General features: G+C 39.8%; 1 protein-coding gene across 3 annotated transcripts; it reads right to left on the minus strand.

Annotated features, from left to right (window-relative positions):
• Positions 1 to 2,430: 2,430 nt before the first annotated feature.
• On the minus strand, positions 2,431 to 10,670 carry LOC116684801 (sterile alpha motif domain-containing protein 9-like). 3 transcript variants are annotated; one of them, XM_032510231.1, is made up of 4 exons: positions 10,422 to 10,670; positions 8,560 to 8,624; positions 8,351 to 8,409; positions 2,431 to 7,004 (listed from the first exon to the last, which is right to left on the minus strand). In XM_032510231.1, the coding sequence occupies exons 3-4, from the start codon at positions 8,372 to 8,374 to the stop codon at positions 2,490 to 2,492; spliced, it is 4,539 nt and encodes a 1,512-aa protein (XP_032366122.1). In that variant the 5' UTR covers positions 8,375 to 8,409; positions 8,560 to 8,624; positions 10,422 to 10,670; the 3' UTR covers positions 2,431 to 2,489. The 3 variants fall into 3 exon arrangements, with proteins under 3 accessions (XP_032366122.1, XP_032366123.1, XP_032366124.1); XM_032510232.1 differs by having other exon boundaries at positions 8,351 to 8,415; XM_032510233.1 differs by having other exon boundaries at positions 8,560 to 8,621; positions 10,422 to 10,602.
• Positions 10,671 to 12,418: the final 1,748 nt, after the last annotated feature.

Consider the following 12,418-nt stretch of genomic DNA (forward strand, 5'->3'; position numbering starts at 1 on the left):
CTGAGGTCTGTTGGTGAGGAAGTCCAACAGCCAGTTGCAAAGGGGTGTGTTGAAGCCCAGATGTTCCAGTTTTCCCACCAGTGCTGTGGGATGATGGTATTGAACGCTGAACTAAAGTCCAGGAACAGCATCCGCACATGGGTGTTCTTTTCCTCCAGGTGTGCAAGGCTCAGGTGAAGAGCGGAGGAGATGGCATCCTCAGTGGAGCGGTTTCGCCGTAGGCAAACTGAAACGGGTCGAATGTTGTGGGGAGACTGGAGACGATGTGGTTTCTCACCAGCCTTTCAAAACACTTCATAATGATGGAGTCAGTGCAACCGCCGGTAATCATTGAAACAGGTGACTTGGGGTTTCTTTGGCACCGGAATGATGGAGGCAGACTTGAAACATGCTGGCACTGTGGCTTGGTCCAGCGAGGTGTTAAAATGTCTGTGAGCACACCAGCCAGCTGACCTGCACATTCCTTTAACACCCGCCCAGGTATGTTGTCAGGACCTGGTGCCTTCCGCGGGTTGACTCTTCTCAGAGTCTTCCACACGTCGGCTGTGTCAAGGCAGAGTACCTCCTCTTCCTGATGTGGAACAGCCTTCACTGCTGGAGTGCTGTTTAGTGCCTCGAACCTCCCAAAGAAGTTATTTAGCCCATTTAGGAAGTCAGTGTCAACTTCACCCACCGGGGCGGAAGGCGTGTTGTAGTCCGTGATCGCCCGTATGCCTTTCCACATGCTCCTGGTGTTGCTGGCGTCGTGGAACAGTATGCACTTTTGCATTGCCTTATTGTTTTACTGTTTACAATCCTCAAACACCTGTCTGTTTAATGTGTGCGCTTACACATTAATGTTATGTTTATTTGTTTCACAGACATGAAATATAAATTACATCAATATTACATTGAATACACGTCAGGGTGTGGTAGAAACCTGTATAATTTATATATATTTATATGTATATAAACATTTGTATTGTTAGTGTGCAAATGTTTCATAAAAACAGAAGTAATTGTCGTATTTACAGTAAAGAAACAATTTCTAAGAGTAATGTAGTTTCAGAGTCTAAGTGCCCAGTGGAATGATATCAAAAGAGAATTTAGGTTTGCTTTAACATCTGTAATGTAACCAGCTATCATCTTCTTGATATATGGTCATACGATTGGGCAAATGTGTATATCTTATGTTGTTATTGTGGGACATGGCAGACTCTGTGGAACACAAACCATCATCATCATCATTTCTGAGCTTGTGGCGCCCTCCTGTGTGTGATACAGATGAGAGCATCATTAACTGGACAATGAACTTCCAAATACTGTACTTACTGCAAATATGTATTTAATTAATGTGTGTATCTTAGGTACATTAGTAGCTATCTAAAGCATGTAAACAAAATGAGAAAATGTAGACAATACGCTTGGAATACTGAGTTTTAGGATGGTGATGTGTTTCTCAAGTGTGTGACTGCATTGCAGCATGTACACACAATGCAGTAAAACATAAATACATTTTGTGGTAATGTCACAGTACACATTTATTTAATAGACAATGGAAAAGTGCATGCTCAATATGGTTTTTTTGGAATGCAAAAAAAAGGTTATTTGAACAAAATCCCAGTTATGTACTGTAAACTGTTGTATTTTAAACATCGTATCACTTTGTGAATAAGCCAACAAAATAAATGTACATTTTGACATACAGTTTAAACAGACAGAGGTCTCGGTTAAATACAAGAGAATCTTTTACATAAGCAAAACACTGTTAAAGGATTATTAAAAGTAATTTAGTTATATCAATAATAGAACATGCAGAATTAAAGATACTAATTGCAAAAAAATTCAAATTGTCACATAATTGTCATATAATTGTTAAAGTACATCATTTTAAAAGTAAATGTGGAAATTGTACTTTTGATGCAGATTATTTCATTATGAGAAAAAAAACATTTCAATTTTCATTATTAAAAAAATACTCATATTTACAATGACTTGTGAGCTACAGTTCATTTTTAACAAGAGGCTTTTTAAGAGGTTTAATTTTAAGATTATACTTGACAAATGTTTTCCTTTGCAAAGCATTGCTATAATGTACCGCTTAATAATGTACAGAGCCAGGAATGCACAAAACATTAAAGTTTACAAGGGTGTGTCACACATTAGGATCCACAATGATTAGCTGTAAGCTAAAGTAGGTTCATAGGTGTCTCCACTTCCTCCTACTTATAAAAGTATCGTTGCCATCTTGTTATTTTGGAGCCATCAAATAACTATTTTAACCAGATGTGAATGAACACTTCAATATATGAGCCTGATCAGAACAACCTAAAATGACAAAAACCATCTTGGGAAAAATGTATCTGATGTGTTCTTTAATTTCTTGGTTTGGTCCAAGTCACATGACATAAGTGTACTGCAGCCAGCCACAAGGGGGTATTCCAGATTTTCCGGCCTAACTTACACAGTCTGTGCATCAACCCCTGGTCTGAATAGGCTGCTTTCAAAGTTTAGTCAATGTCAAGTGCAACAGGGCCTTTCATTGTGAAACCAATGAAGAATGACACTTTTGAACCCGGTGCATAGCCACTCAGCTGACTTTGAAACATTGGGGTGACTTCAACCTTCAGATCTGGGAAACAAGTATGTGCCAGTATCATGTTGTTCTTTGCCTCGCCAGTTACCCTTAAAAGGCGCTCCTCCACCTTCTTCTCTTTCCATATTTTGCCATTTTCCCACATGGAGGCAAAGTCTTCCTGCTGAAGGTTGATGCACGCTGTGATTTCCCCAAAGTGTACCAGTCGTTCATAGCCCTGCTTCTTTCCCAGGAAGAAATGTACAACGGGTCTCTTGCCATTGTACACTTCCTTCATCACTGTGTGATAAAAGGTCCTAATCTGTGAGATGTACTTCTCCAGACTTCTAGGTGTAACCACCTCCGGACTATACTGCTGTGGCCACAACAGCAAGACTGCGATGAAGTGCAGTGGCAAGTTCTCACTTATTGGGATTTGCTCACGAAGAACTTGGCAAAGGAAAGCATGTAGTTTCTGGTACGGCACAAGATGTTGGGATCCCGGCTTGATGCAACTCAACACAACATTGACATAGATGAAGTTGATTCTCTCCTTCACAGTGGGCTTATGTTCAGGTGCGCAAACAAAAGCATACTGTTTGGCAATCTTCGTCATTATGTCGGGTAAGATGCCATTTGACAGACAATTTAGAATCCCAGAGTAGGTATCAGCTTTATGCATCTCCAGGAATTGGTTTGCCTCGTATAGTTTCAGCATGTTATTCAGGGTTTTAGTCTTCAAAAGAGCTGCAGAGTCTGTCTTGCAGAAAAGATTTACATACTGTTTGAAACATCTGAAAAGCTCGTTTTGGGCTGTTTGCTCACGACTGTTTTTCATTCCAGATATGGAACCCAAGTTCACATAAAAATTGTCAAGAAAGTCAAAGTTCACCTTCATCCTATATCTGAGGTTGTAAAGTACATCCTCAAACTGTTTGAGAATTGTGTAGTGGAGTGCATGTTTGGTGTACCGTTGATCATTTTTCTCTACAGCCTGAAGTTGCATTTGTCCAGAGAGAACACCACTCATTATGTCATGGCGGACATTGTCAGAAGAGAATATGGGGGTCTTTTTCAGCACTTCAATGACAAGTACTCCAACTTGAATTTCTCCAAGGCACCCTGCTGTATTGAAAGGGCAGTTGTCTGTCTTGGTATTCAACCGCTGAATTGACTCCTTTTTTGCAAGGTTCTGTGTGTCCTTGAATGCATCTATTGCTGACTGAGCCATTTTAAGACACGTTTTCAATTCTTCAGGACGAATAGGCACTTCCTTGCAGTTTGCTATGGCATCCTTGAGCTTGTGCTTGATGACTTGCGCTGATGTGTCTGCAAAATATGAGCTGTCTTTGGAAAGATCTCTAGCTCTGTTTGCCCAAACCTCTGCCTCTGAGAAATCCTTCTTTTTTAGGTAATAGTACCTGGCAAGTAACTGACAGATAACTGCATCGTTCGAAAATCTTTTGGATGCATTTTGAAGCACAATCTCTTCCAGTCTTGGGGTTTCAGCTAAGATGTCTTGAATTAGTGGAGAGAATTTAGATTCCTCCATTGAATGATGTCTCTTCACCAGAATGTAGTGGACATCTTGCAGGAGTTTGTCTTTGCCTTGTGTGCTCTCGTAAAGCTTGTCTGTGTTCAGCAGTAGGTCGGTGATATCAGCTTTGCTCACATTGTGTGTTGTTGTGAGTTCTTGCAAACAGTGACTTGCAATACTTGAATGGATCATTTTCACAGCTTTGAAAACTACCTTACCCTCATAGCGGAAGGTGGACACTAAAGTGGAGAATTTCCCAAATCCATCTTCGACTTTGATTGTTCCACAAACTGGTTTTGGTTGAAGACCAAGAAATTCCTCACACAAAGACACGGAGAGCAAGGCATTCTTGCAGTATACATTCAACAGAACTAAAACAGCCAGGAGTTGTGCATGTTTCTGATTTATGTTGAAGCTTTTCAGGGTGTTGCGGGCCACACTCTGAACATATTCTGGCTTGAAGTTCTTCTTCATGATCATGAACCCATAGAATGTGTCTACATTCTTGTGTGTTTTCTCTATTACTTTAAGTTTATCCTCAAACAGTCTCTGCTCAGTCTCAGAGAGATTATTTCCAATGAATACCATCTCGGCAGTTGGTTCAGTTTGGTCAGAGGACTCTGATCTCATACAGTTCAGGAGAATTACCTGTGGAGTGGTAGACTTAATGTCTTTCTTCACACATTCTTTTTCAATGAACTGCTGCAAGTCAAACACTTTTTCCTTATCATCAAAGGCGTCTATCATCAGCAAAACAGGGACCCGTGGTATTTGCTCCTTATGTTCATGCATTAAAAGTTTGACCACTTGATCAGCGACTTCAGCAAAGTCAGCATTGCTGTCTTTGAGAACAGCACAGCGGAACATTGCCCGGTGAGCCCATAATGTATGCATGGCCAAAGTTGTCCCACCACATCCAGGTACATGCATGAGGTTGAGCAACACACAGGCTCTTCTCAAGGAGCACAACTCTGGCAGGAGTGTGTTCATGATGAAGTCAAACTTGTCTCGTTTGATAAATGGTGTGGATCCAGGCTGCTCAGAGAAATAAAAATTCCACCAGGACACTTTTCCTCCTTTGTAGAAGTTCTCCTCTATGGCAATTTGATCCTCATTTCCCCCTTCACATTGGTTCACACACAGGACCTCTAAGGTATTCAGGCTACGCTCCACTTTTTTTTCAAGAAGCACTTTGCTTTCTCCACCACAGGGTAAGAAACGGCTGGATCTACGGTTTTTTGACAAAAGACTAAGGACAGTGCCATTGACTTCAGCTAAGCTGAGGTCATATATGCATCTTTGCGAGATGTTGGTGCCGCACCGAGCGTTAATTAAGCCTGTCCAGGAAGTAAACGCTTTTTCATTGTTGCATATACAGAGGATTTGATCTGTGCCTTTGAGCTCCTGGTAGAATGTACTGAAAGTCTCAACAAGAGGGTCCATCTTCTCACTTACTGTTGACAAAAGTAAGAAAATAACAAGGAATCTTTTGTTTGGAAGCACATCTTTCCGACACAAGAAAGAAATCACATCTCGAACGGAGGCTCCCTTGTCCATCAACCACTTGTCTATGTCTGAGGGTACCTCATCCTCAATACCTCCATTGCAGAACACCCAACTGGTGTTTCGAGTCAATTTCAACTTGTTTGCAATGTCTTCAACTCCTTCCGTGATTTTATACTGTGCTGGTAAATGGACACTTGTTGTACTCTGCTTTTCAAAGTGATACTGCCATCCATGTTTAGCTGATTCCGGATCAAAGTCCAAAACAGCTGTTGGGTTGAGCTCCACAATAAACCCCAGTGATTCAAACTGGATTGGATGAGATTTGTTAGCTACTATCACATACTGCTCAAAGTGTGACTTATCCAAAGAGTGGGATCCACCAGTTATCATCTGACTTAATCTGGAGCCTTGAGTACTGCTTTTGATCACATTCAGGTGCTTCTCTTCAGCTTGTTTTCGGAGTTGTGATCGCTGTTTCACACTGTCAACAAACCGGTTGTAGTCGTCCATAGGTTTGGCAGATGTGGTTGGTTTGAGAAGATCCCTGCTGCTACCGCCATCTCGGACAAAGAATTGTTTGAATGGTTTTGTGTCCGTTGTGTCTGTTTCTTTACCTTTAGCTTTTTTCTTGGCTTTTTTTGTGTCCACGTTGAAAGTGTGGTAGATGTTTTCTTCACACAGAGTAAAGTCAGGAACTATGTCCACTTCTATCACAAATTTGTCTGATGATGTCATATTCTTATTGAGAACCCCAACAAATCGCGGATGTTTGATGCAAATTTGAGCCGTTTGTTTGTGTTTATGCTCAAAATAACCATCAATGGCAGATTTGAGCTCTTTTGCATAGGCCTCAGTGACCTTTTCAACCACTCCCAACACTTGACCGTGTCTGAAGTCCGGCTCGTCTCCAATTCCAAAATGTATGGTGCCATTGGTGCGGCTGTTCATGCAGGCAGCTGCAAAGCGAATAGTCTCTTCTATGAACTTGCTCATTTTAGTTTCATTCGTTGTATTGATAAAAGCTTTGTACTCGTGGCAGGGTTCAATTAAGTCTGAGGGACCTGATTCTGTAATATCAAGAATGCTGCTCTCCATGTATCTATATGTATCATCATACCTACGAAATGGATAGGGCTTGCACGGGCTCCCAGGCTGATATGTATAGCTTGTTGGATTCTCTTTCTGTAGTTTCTCTGCAATATCTCTGGCATTAATGATAAGTTTTGCTGGTCCAAAAGTCACACCAATTTCTTTTAAGTCTTCTGCATTTAAAAGCAAAAGACTAGGTCCATTAATGTCCTGCTGAAACAGTCTCTCTGCAACTTTATCATCCACAACCTTGAGAATCCATTCTTTCACATGATGTTTACTCCAATCCTTGATGTCAGGTGGAAGGTCCTCCTCGCTCTGAAATTAAAAGTGCTGTTATTATTGTTGTGTAATAACGCACAAGACCTGAAGTGGTTTAACATTTTATAAAGTTTTGTGGGTTTCATAACTTTATCTTTTAAATGCTTGTGAATCTATTTTAAAACTTATTTTACAGGGCTTAAAGTGAAAAGAATCCTGAGCCTGAAACTTTTTTTGGAAGGGGGGATGAATAAAATTAAATGGGTACATTTCTACTTTGTCCAACCATTTATTAAATAAAGAGTCAATGTAGATTTTCATATTTCAATAATATCATAATCCTACATTAAATAATTGTAAAACTTTCTAGATGCGTTGTTACTTTGGCCAGGTCATCATTATCAAAGTGATTTAGTACATTCATGATTTTGTCCATGTTGACATTAGTTGCTTCATGTACATTTATTAAAAACTTAGTATTGTTTAGCTTTTGATATAGCTAGACTCTGAAACTATGTTCAAATAACGGCCAAGCTGATTCCATACAGTTTTGTCAAGGCAATTTGGGCTTTAAATATACTTCATACAGCGGCCATTGTTAATGACAAATCATGTTACGCTTTCAACGTGCACACACACGTATTGTTTTAATCACCAACACGGTTGGTCAGCAAAGGCACAGTTGCAGTGGTCAATGCCAGTAACGTACTCGTATGACAGAGTGCACGGAACAAAGCTAGCATCTAAGGGCTAGCATCTAATGAGTAGCATCTAGTGACTTACATCTAATGAGTAGCCTCTAATGACTAGCATCTAATGACTAGCATCTAGTGACTTACATCTAATGAGTAGCATCTAGTGACTTACATCTAATGAGTAGCCTCTAATGACTAGCATCTAATGACTAGCATCTAGTGACTTACATCTAATGAGTAGCATCTAGTGACCTTTTCCTCTTGTCCTATATTCATTTTTTTTTAGCCGCGTTACCTCGGACCACACACCGCACTTTTGCTTTTTGGTAAGGACCTGCCCTACTTTGCATCTGATTGGCTACAACTACTTTCATTGATAGGTGGAAGTTCAATGATTGGTTAAACCTAGCGCATCAAAAACAAATCCCATGTGGACTTTTTCATTTATTTATTTTTCTAAAATAGTCATGACCCAGAAATCCGGCACCAGGCCTGAGTACTTTGAGCTCTGCCTTAGTTAGAGCAGCGTTCCTCTCATATGATTGGTTGTTGGAATCAATTGACTCAAAAATATGACACCCGCATGCAAGTTCCCAAATTTATTTATTTATTTATTTTAGCTCACGGCTGCTTTAAGCCCTGCATTTTATCATAGTTGTCAGTTTATGGGTTATGGTATGTAATGCAGATTGTTTTAATGCTTCTTACCTTCATTTCACCTTCATCTGCCATTATAGCACTGGTTCCTTCTTCACAGACGTAGCTCACTAATGATACAAAAATAATTTAAAAGACCGATTCACACTAGAGGAATAGATACAATAAAAGATACTTCTACATTACATGTACATTTCTGAATAATGTACTGGAAACATAAAATAGCCTACAAAATATCATATCCTGGTATTCATTTTTACCTTCATTTTTTCCTGATCATCCAAAAAAGCTGGCTCACTTCACACCAATCTTGACTACCCGGCTGCTGCAAAAGAAGGCATACATATAAATATACTACAGGTTTTTTTGATTGGTTAAGCACTATTTTGAAAGCAGGGACCGGTTTTTCAGAACACTTCACCCAATCAGCAGAACACCTCCGACCCTTTGAGTGATTAGAGTACTGTAAATGAGGTACACAGAGAGAGTGCAAATATACAATAAGTTCACCTGACACTACACAAGACCAATGTTGCAGACTGAGGAAAATATCATTTATTTCTCTCCATATACCCATCACAGTCAACATGTCACCATGGAGAATCACAGCTAAACATGTCCCAGTTAGATGCTACAGTACTACTGCATAAACACTGTTAGCTCAGCAAAAAACAGCCAAACATCAAATACTGTATGCAGTACAGGTTACAATTACTTTTAAAAAAAACACTACACTTACCTGCTGCATTTTTATAGTGCTTAAAACTGATTGGTAGGTCTACAAAGCATGCGCTTGCACAAGTGATGGCTGTGTTTCACAGATTGGCTCATAGGTGTGCTCACGTGACAGCCAGTGCTTTGGAATTGCAAGGAAGTGACATCATGATGTACTTCTGTGTCTATATCGTGTGTATACAAGTGTGTTTAGTGCTTTGCAAGCAGTGTGAGGCTGACATTGTGTTACTAGTGGCGCACATCTGGGCCCATGTTTTTCTCCTTGAGCATAAGGTTTGTGTGTGTAAGCAAGAGCTGTCTGACAAATGTCTGAGCATATTTTGGACTAGGACTTTATATATATATATATTATTTTATATAATCTTCAGGAAGAGGAACTTTCCTACTTCCTAGCACCTTACTTCATGCACCCGGACCACACCCATTTTGGAACTAGGTCTGAGGTAAAGTACTAAACAGGCCCATTTTGAACGGGCACTGCAGTAGTATTAAAACTGATGACTCATGCTAATAATTATGAAATAATATGGGGAATGCAAAGTCCTGCTACAGGGTTGCATGCCACTTCATCACTTCTATCACAATAAAGCCGATCTGTTATTTCTTTCCTTTCCTCGGACTGCCCTGAATTAGTGAACAAAACAAGCAGTGCTTAGTAACATTCCAGTGTGTGTGTGTGTGTGTGTGTGTGTGTGTGTGTGTGTGTGTGTGTGTGTGTGTGTGTGTGTGCTACTACTGTATGTTATTGAGGTTTCCTCGCCACTTTTTTATCTTTTCAGTTGCTTCGTTTGTAGGTTGGGTAAGGTAGCTGTGTCAGCCCTCGTGTCCATAAAATATAACATTTAAAGGCTAGTTTACAACATTTATGTGTTGATGAATGCAACAGTTCCACTTATGAACTAATGATATTTTCATATCAATACTAATCCACACACCGTATTTTAAATTCCCTATCCAATCTGTTTTCTCTATATTTTTCCTTATAATGTTTAATGATAATGGAGACACACTCTCTTAATAAAACCAGGAAGAAGCTGAATCTGTCTGGGCAGGGCTACATGATTCCGACTTACTTTAGTATAGCTATATATAGTATAACTTCATAATTAGGCCTATAATATGCAATAACAAAGTGGGAAAAAAATCAAGTATATTCCCAAAAGATTAGCCTGTTAGCCTACATCCATTTATAAAACTTGCAAGTTAGATCCAGGAAGTAGCCTACAGATGATTCACATAGGCTACATCGTAAAACGTAGCAAAGATTGGTATTAATTAAAACAACATGTTTAGGAACTACTTTTAGGAAATATCGGTATTCATTTAAAAAAAAAGATTTAGGAACTACTTTTTCCACACTGCCAAAGGGAAAATAACACCCACTTACCATCCGGGACATTTAAAGACTGCTGTCCACACCACACCGTCAAATGCGACGTCTTCAGACAGGGTTTGATACAAAAAGTAATTAAGATAGGACACGTCTATTTGCTGGCTCGCAGAGAGAAGCGAAGAGAAGAGAAGAGAAGATTAGAAAAGAGAAGAGAGACCGTGCTGCTGCGCCGCGGTCGGCTCTGAGAAAACGAAACCTAAGAAGAACTGTGTGTGTGTGTGTGTGTGTGTGTGTGTGTGTGTGGTGTGTGTGTGTGTGTGTGTGTGTGTGTGTGTGTATTGGTTCCACAGAAACGATAGCTAGCTATGCGCTTAGCTTCCTCATAAGTTTAGGGAGGGGGGGAGCTGTCCCCCGCCTTCCCTGTGTAATAGCAAGTGTATAGATAGATATGCAGAGATGGGAAGTAACGGAGTACAAATACTTCGTTACTGTACTCAAGTAGATTTTTCTGATATTTTTACTTTACTTTACTACTTATTTTTGTGGCGACTTTTTACTTCTACTCCTTACATTTTAACACAAATATCGGTACTTTCTACTCCTTACATTTTACAAAATTGGCTCGTTACTTTAGTTTTGTACAAGTGGTCGTCTTTTCGGAGAATAGCGCGGACACGCGCCACACACCGCGAGCGGGTGCGCGCGCCACACGGAGAAAAAAGTGAGAGAAAAGAAAAGAGACAAGCTGTCGGAGGATAACCAGCTGAGATTGTGTGTGTGAGTCTTTGAGAACTGTAAGTCGTATAACTCATGTTGTCAGTTCACTTAAGCCTGTTACTGGTCTATAGTTCTTGCACATTTAAAGTAAGTTAGCTAGTGGTTCTGGTGTGCTCTTCACCTGTTAGCTCGTGGTTTTGGTGTGGTCTTCACATGTTAGCTGGGTTACACGTTACCAGCTCTATTCGCATGAGTTTTTTTTTTATTTTTATTTTTTTACCAAACTTCAGATTCTGTAATTCAATTGACAAGTGGATGGAACCTTAGCTAGAGAGAAGTTGTCTCCGTCTGTTTTAACAGACACACCTGGGGCCAAGTTGGACACCAGAATCAGCTTTCCAGTCCTAATCTAGTCCTCAACTTTCACATCATTTCACTGGAGTTTTTGTTATTATTGTTTATGTCATCAATACCATATTCAATCTAAATGGATGGGAATATATCTACTGTACGTTGCATTTGACGCACGACTAAGACAACTCAACAGATTCTGCATTCATTCACAGCAAATCATTGAGGCTTGATGGCGCTAACGTTAGCACATAGTAGTATGGATGGCGCTAACGTTAGCACATAGTAGTATGGATGGCGCTAACGTTAGCACATGGTAGTATGGATGGCGCTAACGTTAGCACATGGTAGTATGGATGGCAACATGATTGAAAATGAAGAAAAAAGGGCAGACAAGCAGCAATACATTCCCATCATCCTCGACCTTATCTGAAAGAGATGTAAACAGTAGGCATCAAGAAAGACTCCTGGCCAATGTGCTGGGGAACTTCCTCATTAATGTCAGTTTGTTTATTCATATTTAATCCTTTATTTTCTTTCCAGAAGCCATATTTGAGCACACGTACATACATGTAGATTCATTTACATGTTAGGGGGAAGATTAAAAATAGAAACTGGATCTGTGAATTCTTACAGATAACAACTGAATTCATATCTTGCTAATGAGTCAGAATCTTATTAACCTGGAGTCCCAGTGTCTGTCATAATAATAATCATATATGTTATGTTTTAGGCCTATTGGCAGACATCCATTTAAAATGTAGCCATTGCCATATAAAGACGTACCCTCCATGTCCACTGAAGTTCCTCAGCGTCTCTCTAGTAACATTTGTGTGCTCCAGGTAGCTTTGCAAAAAATATTGTTGTCATTCTAAGGCTACTTTTACTTTTATACTTTAAGTAAATTTCCAAGCCTGTACTTTGTTACTTTTACTTGAGTAAAGAAGTTTAATCAGTACTTTGACTTTTACCAGAGTATTTTT

The sequence above is a fragment of the Etheostoma spectabile genome, unplaced genomic scaffold (genome assembly GCF_008692095.1).
Source record: "Etheostoma spectabile isolate EspeVRDwgs_2016 unplaced genomic scaffold, UIUC_Espe_1.0 scaffold00569331, whole genome shotgun sequence".
In the NCBI taxonomy this organism is placed as follows: Eukaryota; Metazoa; Chordata; class Actinopteri; order Perciformes; family Percidae; genus Etheostoma; species Etheostoma spectabile.

Excerpts from the sequence above, each read along its gene's own strand:
- LOC116684801 (XM_032510231.1), bottom strand. The coding sequence starts at position 8,374 with ATGGCAGATGAAGGTGAAATGAAG. Across the intron at positions 7,005-8,350 it reads CAGATGAAGGTGAAATGAAG|AGCGAGGAGGACCTTCCACC; the intron begins GTAAGAAGCATT and ends TTTTAATTTCAG.